General features: G+C 55.0%; 1 protein-coding gene across 6 annotated transcripts in view; it reads right to left on the reverse strand.

Moving 5' to 3' along the window:
• TRAPPC9 (trafficking protein particle complex subunit 9) overlaps positions 1 to 24,953 on the reverse strand; it is a 258,056-nt gene that overhangs the window by 210,839 nt on the left and 22,264 nt on the right. For all 6 annotated transcript variants that reach the window (XM_054590526.1, XM_054590529.1, XM_054590528.1 and 3 more), the window contains 4 exons: positions 17,047 to 17,168; positions 14,791 to 14,916; positions 9,402 to 9,618; positions 5,742 to 5,885 (listed from right to left, as the gene is read on the reverse strand). In XM_054590526.1, coding sequence (XP_054446501.1) covers positions 5,742 to 5,885; positions 9,402 to 9,618; positions 14,791 to 14,916; positions 17,047 to 17,168 — 609 coding nt within the window. The remainder of the gene's footprint in view (positions 1 to 5,741; positions 5,886 to 9,401; positions 9,619 to 14,790; positions 14,917 to 17,046; positions 17,169 to 24,953) is intronic.

Consider the following 24,953-nt stretch of genomic DNA (forward strand, 5'->3'; position numbering starts at 1 on the left):
ACAATGCTGCTGGGCCTGTAATTAGAACCATCCTTCCACAAGGCAAACTGCCAATAGGTTTCAACAGCAATAAAAACGTTCACTGTGCTGACCTGGCAAACCTTCTCCCTATACGCTCTCCTGCTCAGAAAGCTGAAGGCCTAAAGATGTTCACCACAGCATTAGCAGGAACAGCAAAAACAAACAGAAAAGAAAAAGAAAGCAAATTTTAAAAAAGTATTTATGCCCTGGCTGATGTGGCTCAGTTGGTTGGAGCATCATCCCATAACCAAAAGGTTGTGCGTTCGATTCCTGGTCAAGGCGTGTACCTAGGTCGGGGATTTGACCCCTGGTCCAGGCGCATACAGCCCCCGGTCCAGACGCTGACAGGAGGCAACGAACCGATGCTTCTCTCCCCCTTCCTCTCCCTCTGAAAGCAATGAAAAGATGTTCTCGGGTGAAGATTAAAAAAAAAAGTAAAAAATAAGTATTTATTATTAATGCACTGAGCAAGATGTGAGTGCCAACATGAGCTGCTAGGCAGCTTTAGGGCGCAGGGTTTCTTTTTGAGGTGATCAAATGGTTTTAAAATTGACTGTGGCGATAGGTGCACTTATCTGTGAATGTCCTGAAGAACTGGTGTACGTTTTAAATAAGCAAATTGTGTGGCATATGAATCAAACCTCAATCAAGTTGTTTCTTAAAAAGGAAAAACACTCCCTATCCGTGCACTCAACAATCTGTGCGTGCCAAACACATGTCCCTGGGTGACAGGCAGGGCAGTTAGACAGCGTGCCTTCAGGGAGCCGGCGGCCTCCGCGGGGAGCCAGTTGATTAAATAAGTAATCAAAATGTAGTGGGTGAAAGGTGCTCCAATGGGCAAGCGCCATACTCCCGGGGGACTGCTTCAGGGGACGAGCTCGTCTGGGGGACCAAGAAAAGCTTCCTAGAAAAAATAAACAGGGCATGTCTGCTGAGACGTGACTGATGGACAAATGAGGGATGGGCAGCTTCCCTCCGAGCGAAGGCAGGCAGGAACAGAGGGAGGAGAGTAGAGGTGGGGACGGGGTGCGGCAGAGAAGGAGCAGCCCAGGCTGCCACTGGGCCCCTTTGCTCATTTATCGGCCCTGAGCTGCCCATTGTCTCCACTTGGGGGCCAATCACGCACAGAACCGCCATGGGCGTCGGCGCACAGGGTTCTGCGCGGACCCGCTTCCAAACCTCGCGAGCGCACGCCCGGGAGTGGAGTTGCTGGGCCATGCTGTACAACTGCCGATCATCCACTTGGCTTCCCAAAATCCCAGACGACAGTCACTGCCACACGGCTGACCTAACACTCCCCCAAGCGCGCCGCACGCCTGCAACAGCACCAGAATGCAGCCGCGCCCTTCTACCTGAGACTAGCCTCCCGCTCGGTGCAGCCTGGCAGAGGCCCCCCACTTGTTCGTCAAGGTCACGGTCACCTTCGTGGAGCATTCGTTGCTCAAGCCATTCCCCTGCCCCTGAAAAGACTGTCCCCGTGCCCGTGGTGCTCCCATGTCCGTGTACTTACACCAACCCCTCTCTCTGCCTCAACCAGGGTACCCCCGCCCCCCCTCCAGGGATAAGCACCCAAAACGGTCTCCACAAAAAAAGCCCACCCTGTGTCAGGCCCTCGGCGGGGCACTTGGCTCAGCACAGAACGCAAGACAAGTGGCCCTGGGAGGCAGCACTGACCTAGACTGTGCAGGTAGGAGAGCCAGGGCTGAAAGAGGTTAAACTATTTGTCCAAAGTCACAGCGACGGGGGCACTCAAACCCAGGACCGTGGCAATGCAGAAGCTGGTGGACAGGACGGGCGAACGGCACCAAGGGCACGGGGGGGGGGGGGAGGAGAAGGAGAGGAGGAGGAGCGACCCCCACGGTCGGGGGGTGGGGGCGCAGCCCTGCCCTTCACAGGAAGCCCCTCCCACCTCCTGTCCCTCCTGCTCCCACAAAGACGCTAGCGACACATGGGAGATGGAGTTTCATTCCTACAAAATAAAACGGGCAAGAAGGCCGAGGCTTAAAGTCGCCCAGCCCGGAAGGGAGGAAGGATCTGAGCTCAGGCTGAACCCGCAGGCTGCCACCCCGCAGCGCTTGGCGCACACGCAGGCACAGGGCGATGGGAAGCACAGCGGGAGGGGCGTGGGGGAGGGCGGTGCTGCCTGGGGTTGGGAGGTCCTGGGAGGCCTCTCACCACCTGAGGTGAGACCTGAGCGACACCAAGCAGCTACCCACGAGGTCCTCTTGCCCGAGCGCTGCAAGAGGAGCCCCGGAGGAGCTTACGAGCTGGGCGGGCAGGGTGGGGAGAGTGTGACAGCAGCAGGCACCCCGGCTGGGCCCCCCCCCCCAGAGCAAGTGCTGCTGTCAGAGAGGGGACCGACCCTGGACCGACCGGGACAGAAATCCGTGTGGCTACAGAGGGCAGGCACGAAAGCAGCAGAACAGGACCCCTGTGGTGTTTGGAGCTGCCAGAATTTCGGGGGCCAGAGCCCAGGGTGGAACCGAGAGTCGGCCCGCGAGAGCGGTGGCGTGGCCACTCCGAGCCATCCACGGGCGGGCGCCCCCTTTCCACCCAGTGCCCCGGTGGGTCTGCACTCACAGCCCACAGAGCTCAGCACCCTGCTGCCCTGAGGCCACGCGGGCCCCACGCCAGTCGGGGAGCACCGCCCAAAGGGACCCTGCATCGACGCTATTGAAGGTAACAGGTCGTAAGTCGTAAAAAATGAAACCAGTCCTGGGGAGAAACAGCCTTTCCCTGGGAGCACCTGTCCCCACACCCACCCCCGTCAGAGGGTGCAGGGAGGGGAGGGGAGGGCAAGGCCCCCCAGAACGAATCACCGTCACCCACACAGCCAGGACAGGCCCACATGTGACAAGACGCGAGAAAGACCCCGCCTCAGGCCCACTAGGACCTTCCCTCTCGGCTGCTCTCCTGGTCCATAGTTGATTTCCGTGCAGCGATACTGAGAAATGTTAACTATCGATGCCATGAGCAGTGCCATGAGCTCTCCAGGAGAAAGGCCATCCGACAAATTAAAGTATCCATCATTAAAATAATAACAAGCCACCACGATGCACAACATCCTAGTTGTGCAAATGAAAAAACAGAGGCCTGGGCAGAGCCTAATTATTGATCTGAGGTTATGGCAATCAGAGGGCGAGGTTAACAGAGAGAGCCCTTTAGACCTCATAGCTCTTGTCTTCACTCTGAAGATTGCAATTAACCAAATGCCATTGCACACAGGCCTCTAAGGAGACAGCAATGTGACCAACAGTGGCGAACGTCCCAAGCTCCCCTCCTTCTAAACACAGTGCGCTCAGATTGCTGGCCCGTGTGGTGGCAGGCACCCGGCAGGCCCCTCTCGGGCAGCCTGCGGAGGAGGGCGGGCGCCGATGGTGCTGGTTCTCCCAGGTGAGGGTGGGGGCAGGAAGGAGGGGGCTGACCGAGCTGGTCTCCCTGGCGACTGAGTGCAGGCCTGGGGGTCACCTGGGAGTGGGAGCCGGTGTGTATGGAAGGAAAAAAATTCTAGGTCGAAGCAGGTAGGGCGGGCATGGGCCCTGCCACAGGACCACACACATCGATGGGAGCCATGTGAGGAAGGTGGCACCAGGGGAGAACGGACCTGTGACCAGAGGGGGAAGGGACACTCACGCCTCTCAGGCCCAGTGAGGAGTCCACTTGGACAGGACACCGCGTGGACACTGCGCCTTCTCAGTGGCTGGGTCGTGGGGGCCAGTCACTGCTCCACGGGCCAGAATGCAATACCGTGACCATGGACGGATGCAGGCCCTGGTCACCCCAGAGCGCCAGCCTCCCCAGCGCTAGGCCCGGCGGTTCTGGGACTCTGCCTCGTCGGTCCCTCTGTCCCTTCAAAGAGGCCCACGTGCAACCATGCACCTCACCAGCTTCCAGGCTGACCCCACGGCTCCAGGGCCGACCCTGCAGGGGCAGGAAGAGGAACGCAACTCACTGCCACACTGAAGCCGCCACTGGGGACCACAGTCAGGCAGCCCCTTGCTTGATCACCAAAGTCCCACCCAGAGAGCGATGGCTTCTCCACACAAGGACACACATGACCACAGGACATGGCCCGTGCCACGAGGACACTGAGGTCCAGCGAGGAGGACACGTCGTCCATCACCAGCGCTCACGGAAAAGATCGCTGACGCAGCAAAGGGGCTGCCAAGGGGGTGGGGCAGGCTGGGCAGAGAAGGGCCAGGCAAGGGCACACATGACATTCAGTGAACACGGTCCAAGGACACCCAAGGGGAAGGGATGACACAAGAGGAGTCCAGCCAGACTCTGCGGCCGCCCTGGAGCGTCATCCAGAGCTGGGGGGCTCAACTCTTGCTGCTCAAACCCGTGCTACGTCTGGATGTGACAGCAGGGACAGGGGCCATGACACGGGGCCTCTCCCTCATGTAGCAAGGACACTCAGACGGCAACTCGAGCCCCTGGTTTGAGGCTAATGATCATTAGGTCTTAGAGTCAGCTCTGTTACAAACACTCCACTGGCGTTCCTGCGGCGAGGCCTTGGCCACCCGGGAGAGACACGCTCCTGGAGCATCCTGGCGCCAAGCGGCCTGCACAACCGGCCGGAAAGAGAGGCCGGTCAGGGAAGAGGGGTGGGGGGAGAGCGAGAAAGGGAAAGCGGGGGAAATGCATTTTGATGTTAAAATGTCAGAGGAGCTGGGACCTGTGAGCACTGGGATGCGGGGTGAGGAAGACAGAGGCTGGGCGGCTAAGGTCAGACCCGGACACCTGGAGCGGGGCCGCACGGCAGCGGACAACCACAACGTGCCCCCCAGGATGGGGCGACGGAGTCCCCGGGGGCGGGGGGCTGCCCTCTCCAACACTGCTCTCCGCTGCGGACACTGCACTGAGACCCGCTGCCCCCCGCCCACGCCGCCTCTGCGCCCTCCCAAGGAGAGGACCCCGGGAGCACTTCACCTCCGTCGTCTCCACAGAGAGCGCCCTGCAGAACCCAGCCCGCAACACGCACTGGCCCCAGGCGGGTGGGTGGGAGCAGCAGGCAGGAAGGGCGGGCGGGGGAGGCAAGGAGCCCCGTCGCTGACGTGCCAACTTTCAACTGCCAACCGTCGGACCACGCAAGGGGGTCGTCCTGCCAGCAGCGAAATGCACAGCTCTGGGACCCAGGAGGGGCTCCAGACGATGACTGAAACCCCAAATCCAGGTGACACCCAGGAAGTGGGGAAGGAGAGGGTGGGGGAGGAGAGAACCCAGGAGCAAGCGGCCTTGGCGAGGGGACAGAGACCCGCAGGACCCCTCCCAGAGTCAGCCGGCAGACGCCCTTGAGGGGAGAGGGGGCCGAAGGGTGCAGGGGGGGCTTGTGGTTCCAGGCACGTCTGCCGCCTGGCGCTGGGGACGGGGGTGATCACTTTGTGATGATTCACTGCGCTGTGTTCGTACGAAGGGCACACTTCTCGACATCGAGGTGATGCGCTGACAACTGCAGTTCACAGGACGCAGGCAGAACAGGGGGCCCAGGCGGGAGGCCAACGGGCGGAGAGGACAGCAGCACATACGCGGAGAGGGGCCCGGGGAGCCGCGGCCGCGAGGCACACGGTGGACACGGCATCTTTTTCCCCGACAAACAACCAGGGCCGACACCCACCCCCACCTACCCAATCCCCACCCGGGGGCCCGTGCGCGCGGGGCAGGCGGTAAGGGTGTTCTCCTCCGTGCTCGCTCGGAAAACCGAGTTCGCGGCCACTCACCTTGATCCGACAGGAAGTCCAGCATGGTCTGCAGGAGGAAGGACAGGTGCCGGACGGACAGGGCGGGGTTCCCCATTCTGCGGGAGGCGTAGACCAGCTCGTGGAGCAAACGCATCTGCACAGCAGCCCAGCCCCGGTGCATGCCTGCCACCAAAGTCAGAGCGTCAGACCAGAGCTGCAGGGCGGCGCTGGCAACGGGACAGGGCAGGCTCACGTAAGCGGGAAACTCGGGGATTCAAAGGCAAGGCCGCCACTGTCAAACTCACGGGGCAACACAAAACATTTCTTTACTTATCCCCAGAAAAGACTTCCAAAGCGATATGCTTTTCCATGCATTTCTCTCTTCTGCAAAGGCAGTTTTTTAAATGACCCATTTTGAAATAACAACAAAGTTAAAAGAAGATTATGCTTCCAATGGCACGTATTTGAGTTTCAGACATTTTTTTTTCAATGGAATGCTGATATTTGATGAGCTTTGTTACTAACAGCCAAGGACATTAAACCAAAAAGCACAATATTTCTCTAAAGTATAACGGAAGTACGGAAAAGCAGATAAGTGAGAAAGAAGATTATTGGCAAACTTTTGGGCTGCTCCTCCAAAACAAGTTAGCGTATTTGAAATTAAAAGTGGGAATTCGTTTGCCGAGCCATTAAAAGGTATCTCTTTAAGATCACAGAACTTCAGAGTTATTTATTCCATTCCACTTTGGGCAGCAATATTCCAGTCTTAAATATTTTCCACCTCAAAATCCTTTAGGAAGAAGATACAAAGCAGAGTAATCCAAAGCAAAATGTCAGTCCCGTGCAGTGTGCCCCAGGGCGCAGGGGCTCAGGAGCAAAGTCGGGGACAAGGTTTAAGGCTCCGATCAAAGGGCTCCTTCCTGGCAGGCGCAGCAAGGTGCCCATAAGCTCCTGGCTGTGTTTCCCCTCAACCCTTCCCTTCTGGTGCATCAGGCCGGCACCTTCACCCAGCCTCCCGGGGAACCCACGGGCTGCGTGGGAAGCCCAGGGAGACAGCACGCCCGCTCCCAGGCACCTCCTTGCGCCTGCAGGGGAAGGACTTGACTCCTGGGACTGGCTGTAAAATGCTTCAACAAAGAACAAAGGGAAAAAATGGCATAAACAAAGCAAATGTGGCAAAAGGAGAGAAAGACAAGTCCCTGAACTGTTTCTACATGGTCAAAAGAAGCTAAGACCAAATGCCAAAGCAAAAGAAGCAGTTTTAAAAAGGATTAAGATACTGAAATCAAAGTCGTGACTAACCCAGCCAGGCGTTTAAAACGACCCAATTTAACTAATCTCAACACAGCCACATCAGGAAGGCCTTCTCACTTTAGAATTGGCCAAACACCACATTGCTGACTTCTTTTAAATAGATAATGATCCACTTCCTACCCCAGGCAATTATCAGGAAGACTGAGTATAAATTTCCTTACCACTAAATACTATAGAAATCATAATTTCCATGTGATTCAAATTGCTCCTCCTACAAAATCTAAATCGTTTTATTTTTAAGGCAGATTTGCAACATAGGACCCAGTGGTAAAATTTTTAACACTCTTCTATTTAAGAAGTTCACCAATTTGAGAGTTTATTACACCAACTATTGCCTTTTAGCAAATCCACCTGCCTTGCCTGTCTCCTTCCTAAGAGTTCCTAAGGAAGATTTAATCCATTGTTCAGGAAAAGTCTGAACAAAAGGAAGCATCAAAAATCTTCATACACAGCAACACAAATAAGATTAAAATGATAATAAGTCGCCCAGTAAGCTGGGAAATACACACAGGACACCTCTGTGTCCCAACACTGACTTTTCCTAACTAGCTAGTAGAAACGTTTGTTTCAAGAAATAGGTAGAAATGCCCTTCGGGTCCTGAGAATACAATTTGCCTTTGCCCACAGGGACAGGTCTTCAGTGGCTTTCTGCCTAATTCTCTGAGAAGCGGCCCCAGCAGCCGTGGAGACAGGGCTGGAGGGACGCTCCCTTCTCACTGTAACTGTGTCCGCCCACACACTGCGCCCCCTTCACCCCCTCTCCCTCCCTCACCTTAGTCCCCCAGGCCCCCCCCGCCCCGTGCCCGCCCCTCCCCCGACGGAGGCTGAGCAAAAAGCCCTGAATCCCTCGGAGCTGTGCGAACGGGCTTCAGTTTCCATAAGAAACATGTTTTGCTCGTCTGATTCAAAAATTAGATCAAGAAACAAACTGTATTCAACAAACGTCAACCCACATATGTCACCGCAGCTGCCCGTGAGGCTTGTTCCCCATCACACGCGTGCACGGGACGCCTGCGTGTGCCGGGGGCACGGGAGCGGCAGGGTCTCTGCCCTGATGGGGCCCGGGCCCGGAGAGGTGGCCATGAAATCGCCGCCCCAGTTTACTTATGAACGTGCTTACAGATCACGGTACAGGGAAGAGCAGGGGCCAGGGAAGGAAAAAGAAGGTTCCGTTGAGGCTGAGGTCCCCAGAGGGGACCGCCTGGAAGAACTGACTGTCAGTGAGGCCTGAGGGTGGCTGGGAGTTAAGCAGGTGACCCGCAGGGAAGAGCGCTCCCAGGGGAAGGAGGGGCCATCAGAAGACCCCTGACAAAGGGACCTTAGGCGCGCTGCAGGCCACCGGCCAGGTGCAGAGATAAACCGCGAGGACCCCCCCCCCCCCCGGAAAGCCCAGGGGCCGCTTCCCGCCGGGCCTGCCCGAGTCCCCAGGGACGGGGCCCAGCCAGAGCACACGCACACGTGCCCTTCCCCATCTCGCTGCAGAGCCAGGGGGCTGCCCCAGAAACCTCTCCGGCTCCCCCACGCTGGCCCCTCCCCGGGAACCTCCCCCAGTAGCCCGCGCAAGCTTGGGCTCTGCGCTCGCCCGCCCAGTCCCCCAGCAGCCCCTGCCTTTCCAATCCCGACCCACAGGCTTCTGGGCTTGTCCGGTCACCTGCGGCCCATCCTGACTCCGGTCACCCTCGGCTCCCAAACCCAGCAGCCCGGTCCCCGCACAGCGCCCCGCCCCACCCCCCTCAGCCCTGACGCTTCCCCAGGTCTGCCCTGGGCTTCGGGTTGACTTACGGGCCCTATGTGGCCCTGCGGGACAAGAACCGAGCTGCCACCTCAGTCCTATTCCTACCTAATGGCTCTGATAGGAACTGGAGAAAAATGCTGGCATTTCCTACCTAACACTGTGGCAAAAAAAGAAATGTTTTTCTCCTGCTAATCACTCTTTGCCTGACTCTCATCATTAAACTTGTGTATCCCTGCTATTCGATTTACAGCTTTGTCTTTACTATGTATGACCCTGCATTAATATTGCGGATTAAGGATTAACACCAAACGCATACCTGTATGCATACACACACATTCATATGTATTTACTCCAGGCTGACCGATTTTTGCTAACTGGGCTAAATTTCACACAGTAAATAACATCCATTAGACAGCGAAGGTGTTTTGTGGATGGCCCACGGTGTCAACGAGCTCAGGGGTCATGGGATGCCAGACCCTGGGCAGCGCCCCACAGCCTTTTGTTACCATCTAAGTATGTGAGGCACCCGGGCAGGACAGGGTGCTGGTCCGCTGTGACCCCCGGGTCTGACGGGCAGGGCAGGTGCACGCACCAGGCCAGGTTAACAGAATAAAGCGACATTCCAGTCTCGGCAACGAGACGGCCGGTACCTTTGTTGAAGTCCTTCGGGTCCAGCGACAGGCTGTAGCCCGGCAGAGTCTCCAGCAGGAGCTTGTAGCAGGCTCTCCAGCCAGGCTCCGCGATGCTGGGCGCCACGCACTGCATGGCCGCCACCCGCTTGAAGAAGGCGGACTTGCGCCGGAAGCCGATCAGCTCGTAGAGCTCAGAGAGGATGCTGTAGCGCTGAATCTTCTCCTCCTCCGAAAGCTGGAGCACAGGAAGAAAGAGGAAGGCTTTTGAAAGACACATGAAAGTGAAAAATTCAGAACAGCTTGTTTATAAAACAAAGACACGCGGGAAAGCCAGTCACCGCAAGGCGAGGGGACACCGCCAGGAGGCAGCTTTGCACGGAGGCCCCCTGACCGCCGTGCAGCAAGCCAGCTCCACGCTGCCCCTGAGCTGGCCTGGCCACACTCCCCAGGGCGAAGGCGTCGCTGCACAGCACCTGGCTGCAGACTGGGGCTCCTTCAGGAGGAAAAGGAACGCGAGTTCCTCCGGGTACCCGGGTCTGGGCAGGGACTCTCATCAGATACAAAACTTCTCAACACAGGAGGCAAGCACCGCGAGGCCCACAGCGACCTGCCAGTGACAACAGCCCAGCAGAGACAAGCGCCGCTTTCTGACCCCCAACCTACCCAGACTCCCCCGGACCCCTGCGACATAGGAGCAGCTGCTGCTCCTTAAGCACAGACCACACGCCAGCAAACACAGCACGCCTTCTGTAACCGGGACAACAATCCCGTGAACGATTAGAGGGAACCTAAAGCTCAGGGAAGAGCCGACTGCCTGCGCAAAATCACACAGCCAGGAAGCGTCAGAGACCCGACTGAAGTTGGGGTCGCCCAGGAAGGTCAGCTGGAGCCCACACCCCTGTGCAAGGCTGTGCTGCTTATGGAAGCGCTTCTTGCTGCCCACGACAGTCAGCCTGTTTCCCAGACAGCCCGGTGCGTGCACAAGCATGACCTGAAGGCCTGTCGGCTGCTCCTGGGTCCCTTCCTCCTGTCCCACCTCCCCACGCCCACTGCCATGCTTGGTCCCCCCACTTCCTGCGTCCTGGTATGAGAAGCCTTTGCCCACCCCAGGGCCCCATAGACACTGTCCTCTCCAGAGGCTTCACACTGAGGTCCAGAGCCTAGGGACAAGCAGGTTTGGGAAGGGCACAGTCTCTGCTTTCCAGGAAAGTAAGAGACCCCAGGACAGAGGCTCCAGCCACAGCCGCGGACGCAGGGGGCCTCCCGGGAGAGGCAGTTGTGCCTAACACCCTGACCACACACCGGGAACTCCCAGGCCTTCCACGTGGCACCACCAAGTGCGATCAAAGTCCCTGCGGAGACACAGTACCAGTCTTGGTCAGGGCCCTCGGGGAGGCCGCCACCTAACATGAAGGCGACCGTCGGGAACAGAGCCCGCGCCTTGCCCGGCAGCCTACCCGAGTCCCCCCGCCTCTCTCCCCAACTGGAGGAGCGAGGCTGTAGCACCACGGTCGCCAAGGCACACTCGCGTGCTTCTTTGGGACCCTTGAACATACCGAGACACCATACATGTGACTGCGGCCACCACAAGTCAGAAAAAGGCTGTGAATGGAAAAGGCAGGGGCACCCGGGTCCCTGAGCCCCAGGCGGGGGCTCTGCAGCATGAGCCAGGCCAGCGGGCACAGACGGCACAGCCCAGGCATCTGGGGGCTTTAAAACGGTCCCAGGCAGAACTTTAGGCCAAGATCCTCATGACATTTTGAAACAAAATCAAATCCCCAAACTCATTTCCAACCGGCTGCTCTCTTAGGGAGCAATAATCAGCAGGCCCCAGTTCTACTTGTTCGGCGGGCCACAAGGTCACAAAAGCCAAGTCCGGGGGTGTCTGCAGGCTCCAGGGAAGCGGCTTGAAGCCGCGGGAGCCAAGCCACTGCCGCCACAGGGTGGGCTCTCCAGGGAACTCAGCTGCTAAGTCGCCGTTCCATTTCCAGCTTGAAAGAAGTGTAGACCTGCTTTACTCTACCAAAAAGAAAGTGGTGGAAGCAACAGGAAACCGCTGACATGAAAAGGTCGCCTGGCCATTGGGAAGGGTAGTACAGGGAGGGAACACAGAGCCACAAAGACCCGGGTTCAGACCAAAGTTAGTAATTTTGTTAGTAAGTAACATTACTAACTTTGGCACTTTCCTTCTTAGTGGGGAGTTTTAAAATCTAATGATTGTTTAGGAAGAGTAAATGAAACAATCTGTACAGTTACCACTGATCTACGACTCCCAATGAGTAGTCAAGAAACAGGAATATCACTGTTAGCTCTCGCCTCTGAAGTCACAGGCGCAAACCCCGGAGCAGCGGTCAGAGATGCGCTGGGAGACGCCTCCGCAGCCGCTTGCCAGGAGCACTATCAGTGGGGCCCAGGGTGCCGGCCAACGGGCGCTCGGCCCTTTTGTCTCCCTCACGTGCTGACCGAGTGCCCCCAGGACAGCCAGCCTAAAAAACCCCCAGCACCCTTCGCAGAGAGGACCCAGTGTGTCATCGTTTACTTTCACGCATCTCCATGGAGCACCTGCTTCCCCCTCCAGACTTGAAGTGCTAGCAGAGCAGGACCAAGTCTGTTTTGCCGCCCACAGAAGGTTCTAGGGCCGACAGACACCGACAGTGACACTGTGCCTCGTCGCCGGGCTCCGGCAGGGAACGCAGAGTGAAGGATTTTGCCAGCCAGCCTGCCTTCCGGGGCCCCTTGGCCTCTGACATAACGGCCTGCCTTTGGACAAATTACATAACCCTTCTTCACCCTGGGTTCCTGCTCTGTCAGTCGGGGCTCCTGCACTTAGCACGGGGGCCGCAGGGACGACAGGGCACAGCCAAACCCACAGCCCGGTGGGCAGCCTCGCTCCGACGCACTGGCAGGGGGCAGGCACGCATGCGGAATGCCCGCGACGCGCCCGGCAGCGCGCCAAGCGCTGTGCGTTAGAACGCGTAACAATGCCACGAAAAAGTGAGTGTTATCAGCTCCAATTTACAGGCTGACAACACACTAAAGGAAGAGGAATTCCACCCGGAATCCGCTAACGTGCAGAAACCCTTCAACTACCACCAAACCCAAATACGTTATCTCGTCTTCTGTCTGCGCGGGACTCCTTCGAGCAGAGGCTACCGCAGTAATCACACCGCAGTTCCTTTCAAAATTTCCACAGCAGCCAATGTCATTCACAGGAAGAGACACAACCCATCAATTCCACAAAGGAACACACTTGGTCAAGAATGAAAAGCTTCCTTTCGGAATAAGCAGTACAACCCCTTTTTTAATATCACCAAATCCCACCAGAACTCTTTATTTTGCTGTCTGCTCACCTGGCAGGCACACACCGGCTGCGTGAACTACAGCCAAGTGCGGGGGTGGGGGGGTGGCCACGGGCACCCAGCGCCAGCGCCTGTGGAGCGCTCGGCCGCCCCTGCCACGTGCCTCTGCTGCCCCCTGGTGTTCCTTCTGCATGGACACCGAGCCAGCAGAGCAGGAGAGCTGGTCCCAGTGCAGCAAATTCCCACCAATTTTATGTAAAATCATCTTATTTTATAAAATACATATGCTTCTATACCCACCTGTGAACACAGCTTCACAGAAAGCCCAAATCTTCTACATTAACTGGCAAAGTAACTCCAGTCCTTAAGGGTAAGCAACTCTCAAGACGCAAGTCCTCTCCAAAGTCCCCCCAACAGCCCACCCCCAGCCAGCCTGCCCGTAGGCCCGCAGCTTCAGTCTCTCAACGTCCCTCCCCAAAGCACGAAGCCCACCGCCTGCGGGCAGTTTCCCCCATACCCGACGCTTCCACTGTGGGGCGGCAGGCTTTTGCGCCCCCTGCCCACCTGTACCGGAGACATCCGGGTAGAACGAAAGACCTGTCGTAACCCCTTCCTGAGGACGTGCTGGCACCTATGGCATGGACACGCTCAGCTGGGTCGCAGGCACCGTGAGGCACCTACCCCCCAGCACCCCCCCCCCCGGAGTCCCACCCGGAACCAGCGGTGGTGAGGGGCCGGGCCCGCAAAAGCTCCGAACGGAAGGGACACTGAGGCTCTGAGAGGCGGGTCACTTGCCAGAGAGGGTGACACCAGATTCAACCCCAGCAGTCTGCGTCCAGAGTGCATATGCTTAACGTGCTGAAATAGTTCTTTTTATAGGTTATGATTATAAACATATCAAATACCAAAATATGTACGAGAAAGATACACGTTAACTCTAAGATGCTGATCAACTATTTCTATTTGCTGTTTTATTTCTATTTGAAAACTTAAGAACCTCAGCAGTCAATATGGCAGAGTGTTAAGGTGTTACATCGGAATGGCAGAGGCAGGAGTCTTCTTATTCATCCATTTTTATACGTTCAAGAATAAACGCACTTTGAAGTCCCCCTGCACTCCGCCCCCTCTCGCCTGAACCCGCAGACCCACAGACCCCGCAGCCTCTGCACCCCACCCAACCTCCTCCGAAGCTCCCTCCGGGCTTTCCCTTCTCCAAGCACAGCGATCGTGTCCGCCTGATCGACACAGACAGAGACCCAGGCCTGAGCCCTCTGGCCTCCTCCACGCGACGATTAGCCTTTCCTTCTCACAGCCAGGACATCTGTGAACAGCCAGCAATCTGTTCACTGTGTACGCCACAGCCTTGCCACTCAGGGGGGACCACCGTGTGGCTCACCGGGGCTGCTCCTGGGCTCCGCGCTGACCTCCCACATCGCCTTCATCCCACTCGAGACGAGTGGGCCACAGAGCTCCACACTCCTAAGACCTCCCTCTTAAAGCCCACTGTTCTGAGAATAAACGCCAAGCTCCTCCCCTGGCTGAAGAAGGCCCCGCCCTGGCTGCGCCCCTCCCGGGCCTCTGGGCCTCTGAGGCCCTGTCCCGGCTCCTGCTGGTAGCACACTGCCACCTCCTGCGGGTAGCACACTCTCGTGCTCAGCGAGGACCTGCGCTCTGACCCCAGGCGCAAGTCCTTCAGCACACGGCTCACTGCAGCCGTCTAGGCTGCCCTGCCCACAGGGTCCAAGTTAGCTGAATGTCTAAAATCTTCCTAGACCACCCATTTTGGAGTTCTGTGTTAGCAGCCGGCAACAGAATGCTCTAACAATTCTGTTTGATTAAAAACACATCCAGACTTGACGTAGGGCGTATTTGTGGAACACTACTGTGTAAAGGAGCCGGACTTGCACAAACTCCACGTTTATAAATGTAACGACCCAGATGGCGTTGCAAATGACAATCACTCCACAACTGACAAGAGAAAGGTAAAGAGCATAAAGATTGCTCAAAGTCGCAAAGTTGGTAAGGGGCAAAGTTGTTTCTCCAAGCAAAAGTTAAAAATTTGGTAGAGGGCTGGGTAAAAAAGGTAAAGGGGCTATGCAAAAACCCACCTGCCGGAGGTTAATGTAAACGGCGTTCTGGAGAAACTCTGAAGCGTCCATGCTCCGCTTCTGAATGGCCAGGACACGCACGGCTTTGACGCACGCCTCCAGCTCAATCACGCCAGCGTTCTTGTACTGCAGGGAGAGAGGGGCCTCCGTCAGAAAAGGGGGAGGAGGCGGCCTGCCTCACCACAGGGACCCAAGGGTGCCGGCAGCAGCGCCCAGCATGCATCCCACCGAGGGGCAGGTTTCGTGCTTCAGAAAGTCTATCCCTTAGGGGGACAAAAGAGGCTGGTGGGATGGCGGAACCTATGAATGCTGTATAAGCATGTTTGCATTGTCAACCAATACAGCCACAATAGCTGGATGCCTCACAAAATTTCAAAGTGTTATATTATCAAAGGCTACTTTGCTACTCACTTTCACTTCTCATCTCTGAAACACTTTAGCATCTCTCAAGCCTGCAGCCTTAAGGCAGCTATAATTAACTCACGTTACTTTGTTGCAAGAATTCTTGCTCTGTATCAGCCTCTACGTCAGCCCTGCCTGTCCTTCTCATTTGCCCTCCCCTGACTCCATCCTGCCTCTCAGGTCCAGGCATGAAGACTGGATGAAGGCGTACGAAACAGAGAAGCACCTCACTTTGCTCCCCCATAAAAATCATTCACGAAGCCAGGCAAGAAGGGTCCGCCTAAGGGACTGCACCGTCACGCCCGGGGACAGCGGCCCGTGGGGGCGGCGCTCCCTCAGACAGCAGAGGGGGCTGGTGCATGCACGCGCAGATCTCAGATCATGTCCCAGAAGTGCACACGTGTTTTTTCTAACACTGTCTCTTCACGGTGATGGGCCAGCCTTCAAAGTAATTCTAACCAGCGCTCTGGGTAGCATGGGGAAGTCTCGGACTCTTGGTAGAGGGAGTGAAGAGGAAAGAAAAGATGAAAAGAAGTAAATGAGACAAAAGAACAAAACTACAGCTAGAAAAACGCAGAATGTTAACTTTCTTTCCCTACTTGTATCACATACAAAAGCGTCCGTAGGGGACCCTCAGCAGGGCCTTTTTCGGAGCGTGGGGAGAGAGGCGGCCTCAGGTCCGCCACTGGGACGAGCGCCACAGCCCCCTCGGCCGGCAGGGAGCTCTGCAGGGCCAGGCCTCCCGCCCGTCCCGCCACCGTGGGCCCCGGGCCACGCTCGCGACGGTCTCTCACAAAAGGTGTCGGCGAACAAATGGCAACACCCGCAGGGGAGACGGCGTCCCCGCCCCGTGTGAGAGACGCGAGCAGGGCTAAGGGGGAGAACGCCCATGATATGTTCCGAGTGAGTGCAGCGAGCTGCAGGATCGCATAGGACGTGTGGTCACATTTTTGTAAGTAGAACGTAGATCTACATGCACTTCATGCATGCGTATTACATGTGTTTCACATGTATCATTTCATAAATCTATTTCATAGGCACAAAGGTCATGAAAGGGAAGCACCGAATTAGTAATGGTTGTGTTACTCTCAAGAAATGAAGCGAAGGAAGGTAGGGCTTTCATTTTTCACCGGCTAGCACCCTTCTATATAACCTGTTTGGTTTTTTTCGCTATTTCATTAAATGTATTTGGAATATAATTTTTTAAGTCCAAGGTACAAAAAATCATGCATCCACAAGAAGGAATACTGCACAGGTCTTTAAAAACCACGTCATGGGTTTTTTATCTCATTACCTCCAAAGATTTATATTGTTGAAATGTACTCTTTGGGAGCAAAGAAGGGAACGACGAGGGGCTCAGGAGGGGGGGTGCCTCATCCCTCACACGGACCCTCACCTCACCCAACAGTGCGTGGCCAAGCTAACCGCCCGCAGGGCTGCAGGGACGGGGCGCCGGGGAGGGACGAGAGAGCAGCGCCGCCTTCTGTGTGGCACAGAAAGCACAGGATGTGTCCAGGACACGTGTGGGTCTCCACAGGGTAAATATGTGCAGAATGCTCACCATCTTTTAGGATACAGATAATATACATTGACCCAAAAAGACCAGAAAACAGATAAAAAGTGATAGCAATGACCACCTCTGAGCAGTGGGGCTATGATAGCTTTTTTCCCCTTTTTCCACACATCACATTAAGTATACATTATTTTGAATCAGAAAAAAGTTGGGGGGAGGCAGCACGATGCATGAGGGAGGAGCACCTGCCCGCTCCCGGGAAGAAGGGATTAGAAGCCCCCGCAGCGCCGCGTGCTCAGGCAGGGCGCCGTGGGGAAGGCGCGGCGGCGCGGCAGGGTCACCTTGCTGTAGTAGGAGATGGCCTCCTTGTACTTGTCGATGATGTCCTCCGGGCTGAGGCAGTTCTTGGCGCGCCCGATTTCGGTGCTGGTGTCGGCGTTGATGCCGTTGGTGGTGAGGGCGCCTGCAGACCCAGAGGAAGAGCAGAAATAAGCCTTTGCTTTCCCAGCCTCGTGTCCTTGTTAGTTTAAAAGGGGGGCACAAACAAGAGCAAACAGCATTCCCTAGTGAAATACAAATAATGAAACGGTTTGAAAAGTCCTCATAGCGTACCCACTCCCCACAACAGTCTCCCCATCAAAGCCTCGCACTACTTGTTAATCAGCTCACAGTAAGTCCTCCTCCTCCCTGCTGAAATCTGTTACAGACCGTGAAATGCATTATGTAAAAATACCATGCTCGCAACGAGCTGAGTCGCGCTGCAGGCGGTGCAGCCCACTCGCATCGGCCTCGGGCTGCACGCCCCTACGGCGCAGGACGCCGCTGAACCCCCCCAGGGAGACAGGTGGAATGAAAGCGTTTTCTGAACTGGATGGAACTAAAAAAAACAGGCAACTTATAAACACCGGTCTCCTTTCTGCGGCTGCCAGGTCCTACGTCTGGCCAACCCCTACCAAAGAGCAGAACCACCTGTAATTCCTTAACCCGCAAACTCACACCAAGAAGAGTCTGGGAGAAGCTTCCCTTTCCAGAATGTAACCAGCTACACATACAACTCATGGAAAAAACAAAGTGAGATATTCTTTCAGTTCACAGAACACGGGAAAAAGCAGTCTCCTAAGCCTCGACAGCAGGAAACGCTGCGCTTCCCCGAAGCCACCCGCTCGTCTCACGGACAAGCACCCCACAAACCCCGGTCTCCTCGCTCCCTGCAGGGTGTCCCCGCAGGCGGGGCTCACAGGCGCCCCACCCCTACCGCGCTCCCACCAGCTCCTCCGCGACCCCACTGTCTCACACGGGCCGCCTTTCTCACCTGCCTGTTTGGTCTGCAATCTGCCACAAACGTTTTTTCGAATGAGACAGAAGGATAAGAGGACCGATAAATGGATGGATGGACAGAGGACGGGTGGGCGGATGGACAGAGAGACTCCGAGAGGAGGGAACAGAGACAATGTCCTATGCCAAACCCCCTTCCAGTTTCCTTCAGGGAAGGAAAGCCCACAATGGGGAATGTGAAGAGGCAGGTGGCTGGGGATTGTGTTTCCTGCAGATTTTGTGAAAGTCACAGCAAGAGACGAGCATACAGAACTATAAATAATAAAAGAAAAGGGCATACTTGGGAAAGATATCGAAAATATGTGCTTTTTAACGAGCAGATTCAAATCGGCAAGGCCCACGCTCAGAGGCGGGCGCTCACAGGGCTGCGGCCCTGGCCCCAGCCTCGCGCAGCCCCGCGCAGCGCGCTTCCGCAGCCTGCTGGGACCCCGTCCGAGCGGCACGCCCGGGGAACCAGACCCCGGCTAGGGGCCCCCCACGTGCCCTCACCTACGACCACGGCAGCTCCGTGACGGAGGCACCCCTGCTGCGCCCCCCGCAGGTGAGGAATCGAGTCTGAGGCCGTGAAGTCTCCCCACGGGCTCACAAGGCCACAGGGTCAGTCACTCCCGAGAGGGTCCCAGCGGGGCCTAGGTCTTGAACCGCTGCACCGTCGTGTTCTGTGGGGTTTCCCGAGTCTGACACGTTTGTCACAGCCATGGGATAACATTTACTAGACAACAGGTCACCTTGCTGTATCTCATTAGTCCTAACAACTTATACTGTCGAATTTACTGTTTTCCTTTGGAGAACGGAAGGGAAAGATAATGGGGTTCCAAGTGGGGTGCCTCACGCTTCGTGCGGTACCCCCTCCCATCCCAGCAGCGCACAGCCAAGGCAGACCGCCCGCAAGGCAGGCGGCACAAGGCGGGGGCGGGGGGCGCACCTCTTTGGTGTGCCTTTTGTGCAGTTGTGACTTTTGGATCTTGTTCATGTTCTATGCAGTAAAAGCTACCAATCAGTAGACGGGGCCCCTTCAGCGGCATATAAACAGGAGCCATTAACTGTGTTCCAAACAGACAACATAATTACACCAACAGGGAGGATTCAAGAACAAGTCCAAGGAACTTCCAGTCGCAGCCCGGTGCATTTACCCTCAGGACAAGGACAGAAGGAGCCACAAACCACCACCCAAGTCCCCTTAGATGTTCGCTGTCACAGCGACAGCCTCAGGAGCCCGACTCCCCCTGCCGAGGAAGGAAGACGTGTCTCTCGCGCAGGAAGACTAGAAAGAGGCCTGGGATTTGGGGCTGGAATTGGAGAGGCCAGTGCGGACTCCAAACAACAGAGTGAACGTCTCAAAGGGCCTCCAAGCAGTGGACCCCAGCAGCGAGACGCACTTGAGTGCCCAGATTTTGGTTTCTAAATAGCATCCATTCTCCAATAAAATGACTGGACACCTTAGACAAATGTCTGATTTCTGAGCTGGGAAGGGAAAGTACAAAATGAAACTAAGTGTCTTGGCCCAGAAAGGCAGCAGGTAGACCGGGCGGGCAGCTCCAACAACAGCAGAGCTCACGGCCTGCCCAGGCGGACGCACTGCAGACGCCACCGTGGGCCACATCTGAGGCTGTAAAACATACCTCACTCAGTGTCAACGAACCGAAGAGGCCCTCCACAAAGTGCCAGAAACTAAGTCTGCAATGTACAAGAGAACTGTACAACAGAGCCAAGTGGTATTTATCCCAAGAATGTAAGGTCGGGTTAAGATGCAAAGATTGATTAGCACAGTATGCCGTGTAAGTCCACTAAGGGATAAAAACGCACGGTCATCTCAGTAGACACAGAAAAAGCATTTGACAAAATCCAATACCCCTTCATTATAAAATACAGCCAGCAAACCAGGGATAGAAGAGTGTTCTCGCTGGAATCAAGGTCAAGATACAAAATCTGCAGCTCACGTCGCACTTAAGAGGGAGAAGGCTCCATGCTGTCCCTCGAAGATCAGGAACGAGACAAGGAGTTCCCTCCCACCGCTCAAGTCAGCAAGGCAGCGACACGGCAGTCATGACAATACCATTAGGGGGGAAAGGTAAAGCAGGGCATCCAAATCGTAAAGGAAGGGTAAAACTATCTCCTTTTCAGGTGACATGATCTTACATATAGAAACCCTAAGTAATCCTCTGAAAAAAGCTATTACAGCTAATAAATGAGTTCAGCAAGGTTGCAGGTTATAAGATCAATATATAAAAACTATTTCTATATCCTTGTAATGAACAATCTGAAAATGAAATTAAGAAAACCATTGCACTCGCAATAGCATCAAATAGAATAAAATACATAAACTTAACCAAAAAAGTATAAAATGATACTCCAAAAGCTCAAAACACCTTTGGGAAAAACTAGAGACAAATAAATGGAAAAATTATGTTCACAAAAGAAGATTTCAAATTCTTAAAATGGCAACACTCCCCCAAAGGACCCAGATTCAACATGGTCTCAATCGAAATCCCAGCTGAATCCTTTGCAGAAATTGACCAGGTGATCTTAAAATCTATACGGAAATGCAAGGGACTCAGAATAACCAAAATAATCTTGAAAAACAAAAAGTTGGAGGATTTACACTTCCCAATTTCAAACTTACTATAACATCCCTAGGTGAGGAGATTAGAAGTTTAAAATTTATTTTGTTCTTCTTTCTTTTCTAACTTCTCCTCAAAGAACATGACTGGAAGAAGAACAAGGTATTTTTTAAAAATATGCATAATACGTCCTCACTTTTTGAAAAAAAAAGTTTTAATTACATAGAGGTAAAAGAATACCTAGTGAAAAATAACAAAAGTGCACTTAAGTTTTTTGTAAGTTGAAAATTTTAAAGTACAAACACATCAAGTTTCTAGGGAAATTTACACAACATACTAAAACACTCATCTTCAAAAATTCTCATTGAAATCCTGAAAACCCAAGGAGTGAAGGGAGATCCCACTTGAGAGCCAAGTCCGAGCGCACAGAGGACAGGCCTGCGGGCGCCGCCCAGGGTGGGGAGGCCGGTGCGCGGCAGGTGCCCTCGGCGCGCTGCCCTCGGCCCAGACGGCTTTTCCATGGAGCGCCCAGGTAAGAGCATCACTGAAGGGCTACAGAGGTGCCCCGACAAACCGGGGGGCGGGGGGTAGGAGCCTGCGCCCGAGTCACATACACACAAACTCGTTTTTGTTTACTCACAGGTGCCAACTACTTGAACCAAGGCAGAGCATTTTAATTAAGAAGAATATTCTACTTCTCTAGCCAAATCTAGCTAATGAGATTACTCTGCTACGTAACCTTGATATGCCTAAGAGCTAAAAGTAGTAGGAATGCCTGTGTGCGGCGTATGGAACTCTCCTCGAAGCCCCCGTCCTTTTAAAGGGCTCCGAGCGCCGTGTCCACGTTACCGTCCCCGACGATGCTGACAGTAGCGCTGCTGTCACGGTCTCCCCGGCCGTGATTCACGGCCACCGCACTCTAATGCACTGCTGGACACTGGGCACTATCTGGACTCTGTGAGCAAGCGAAACGAAATACGAGGAAGGCAGTGGCCCCGCTCTGGGAGGCGTGCAATCCGTGCCAGCACTGGGGTCTTCCATGTCGCTGGTTAGCAAAATGAAATCAATCAAACACGTTCTTCGAGCATTCTGTGGTCACGGCTCCACTTTTGGTGTGAGGACCAGAAACGGTTTGAATTTGATCCTGTTGGGTCCATTGACAATGACCCCCGCAGGAGGGAAAGGCAGAAATTAACCGGTCGTGAAGCTCCCACCTGCATTTCACCCGAATAAACCTCTGCTGAGCTCTGGAAGGCAAATGAAGAGATGGGGCCTCCACTAGGAAAAAATCTAGTAAGAAATCAAACAGGCAAAGTGTTTTTAATAAATAATTCCTATAAAAACTGGCTTGTGCTGGCGAGAGGACAGAGGCTGGAGACAAGCCCGAGGGTCTGAGCGCCACGCCCCACATCCTCAGTGTGGCCCTGAGCGAGCCGGTGGTCTCTCGGCACCTCAGCTCCTCGTCCACGGGCCGTCCCCCCGCAGCGACGGGGCAAGACAGTGGCGCCGGCTCCCAGTGGTGCGAGGCTTCAACTGCTTTCCTTACGTGGGAGGTTGACCTGAAGCACCTTGACCTGGGATGGGGCACCAAAGGTGCCGGCAACGGGGAGAACAGAGACCGGAACGCACGATGTCCGTGCGTCGAAGACACCATCAGGAAAGGGCCAAGACAACACGGAGCAGGAGAAGGCGTATCTGACGAGGAGCCGGTACCTGGATACAAGAAGGGCTCTTACATCTCGGTAACAAAAAGATAACTCAAAAGTCGGTAAAGGATCTGAATAGACATTTGTCTAAAGAAAACATACAAATGGTGAGTATGCACCATGAAAAGCTATTCGATATCATTAGCTATAGAGAAATGTACGTCAAAACTACAATGAGACGGCACTGCACAGGCACAAGGACAGTACCGCCAGCAACATGAGAACGAGACTGGGGAGGGCGCGGCGGACTGGACCCCTCACGCTGCTGCTGGGGGAGCCGACGGAGCAGCCGCCTTGGGAAGCCACCTGGCCACGCCTCAGACAGCTCCACACTGCGCTGCTGTGTGGCCCCGCAGCACCCACCGCCTAGGCATATACATAGGAGAACTGAGAACACACGTCCACACAGGAAGCTTTCACATGAATGTTCATAACGCCAGTACTCGTAACAGCCAAAGAGCAGAGGCCAGCCGAGTGTCCCTCCGCCGGTGCCCGGGCACACGAAACGCGGTGCGTCCACACAGCGGAAGGTTAATTACTCAGCAACAACGGAAGTGAAGTGCTGACATAGGCTGTGGTGCGGATGAACCTCGCGAACGTTATGTTGAGTGAAAGAAGCCAGTCACAAAGGCTGCACGTCCCCGGGCTCCATCAACACGAAACGTCGGAGGTGGCAAATCCGCAGGGACCGAGGAGTGGCTGCCTGGCCGTGGGCTGGGGGAGGGAGGGGGAGTGGCAGCTTCCTAGTGGGTACAGGGCTTCCTGTGGGGCAGTGACCACACCCTAGGGCCGACGGCGGTGGGCGTGCCGCTCAGAACACAGCAAGAAGCACAGGACTGTGCATGCAAATGAGTCAACAGCACAGCTCTAAGCTGTTTAAACAGTACAGAGGGCAGCCCAGAACAGCAGCTTCACACAGGAAGACACACTGTGACTTTCCATTTAGAGGGAAGGCAGTCCTCTCGACGTGAAAACTAGACAGCAGATGCGGGTTCACGGTGACTGACACTGGCCCGGAGGCCACCTCACTTGGCGCAGTCGCGGGGCGCGCGCGGGTCAGAGAGGAGGCCAGGGCGCTGCCTGGGCAGCACAGGGAACTGGGCCTCCAGCGTGGCTGGGCTCAGCGGCCCCGCGGCTGTGACCAGCCTGACGGCTGGCGCCCAGGGTACCCACATCTCATCCTTCTGACCTTCGACTTGGCTGTGGAAAGCAGGCAGCACAAACTGAAGATGGTTCGCTTCAAATAACACACCTACTGACTTCTATTTCATGGAAGAGACGCGATTTTGTGTGAGCCTTGCGCACGGGCATCTGCGCAGCTGGACAGCATGGTAGCTTCAGGAGAGCGTGTGCTGCTCGGCTGAGAGACTAAGGAGGGTCCCTCTCATCGCTCCTGGGACTTGCGGGGTGACCCCTACCAACACACCTGCCGGGGGAAGGAGCGGGGAAGAGAGCAACGCTGGGACTCCAGTGAGACCTTAGCAAGCGCGCCTGGCTGCGGCCAGTCCTGGTATGAAGGCCCCTGAGGGCAGAGGCGGAAGCCACGGGAGAGCTGAGACGTGGCGACAGCAGAATCCCAACTCCCTTCGCTTGCTCTTCCTCAAAGTAGCGATCACGCCCATATGTTCCTCATGGGGCCATGCCAGACGATGCCCGGAGCCCCCGTGCTGGCTCCTGCGCTCTTCCCTGACCCCCTCGGCCTCTGGGCCAGGGTCCTGACCCCGCCGAAACACAGAACAGAACACTCCTGCTCTCCAGCACTCCAAACTCACCTGCCTCTCAGCACAACCTTATGTGGAAACATTTCAGAAATAAAAATATATACTTTTTTTATCTCAACGACTGACTGGTTTTCCTGACGGCCCAGGCTACTTCTCCTTGGCACAAGCGTCTGTCAAATTCTCCGGCACGTAAAGCAGCCGACACAGTGGAACGCAGCCCATCCCATCGGGCACGGCGAGCCAGGCTGGGCTCGACAGCTTCTACTGGTCAAACGCCAAACGTCCAGCACTGACGTCATCATTCCTCAGTTCCTGCGTGGGGCTGGGGGGCGGCCACTCATCCTCCGCCCTCCCTCAAAATATCCTTCATCAGCCCCTCAGGTCTCCTAAAAACAAAGAATTTGTTTCTTTCTCTACATGTTCCACCAACCCTATCAAGAAATGATCGCGAAGCACCAGCCTAGGGAAAGGATTCAACACGATGTTAGAACAAAATAATCTGCAAATCTGAAGCCATTTCATTTCAGAATCAAGATGCACAACAAGATGTAATCAATGTGTTCCAAGGAAGGCAGGTTTTCAGTTTTTTATTTACTCTTTGTCATTGTTTCTGATTAAGCCAGAAAATAATAAAGCTCATTATAAAATAATTAGGTACTGCAATAAAAGAGATTAATCACAGGAGGTGTTAAGAGGGGAAAGCAAACCCACCTCTGTAAAAATTGCAAAATTTCTTCCCATGCTGAGTACATGTAGAAAATGCGGTCAAAATTCAAATTAATAGTGGGAGGAGCATAAACCACAGGATCAGAGCAAAGTCATTATTATGAACAAATTCAGAATTAACTGGACAAGCATGCTTAATGCATTCAAAGAACTGGGAAGCACACTTTGCAAATCACTCGCGTAGCCATGCCAGAGAAGG

This window comes from Pteronotus mesoamericanus, unplaced genomic scaffold (genome assembly GCF_021234165.1).
Source record: "Pteronotus mesoamericanus isolate MK-2021 breed Mesoamerican mustached bat unplaced genomic scaffold, CSHL_Meso_final scaffold_174, whole genome shotgun sequence".
NCBI lineage: Eukaryota > Metazoa > Chordata > Mammalia > Chiroptera > Mormoopidae > Pteronotus > Pteronotus mesoamericanus.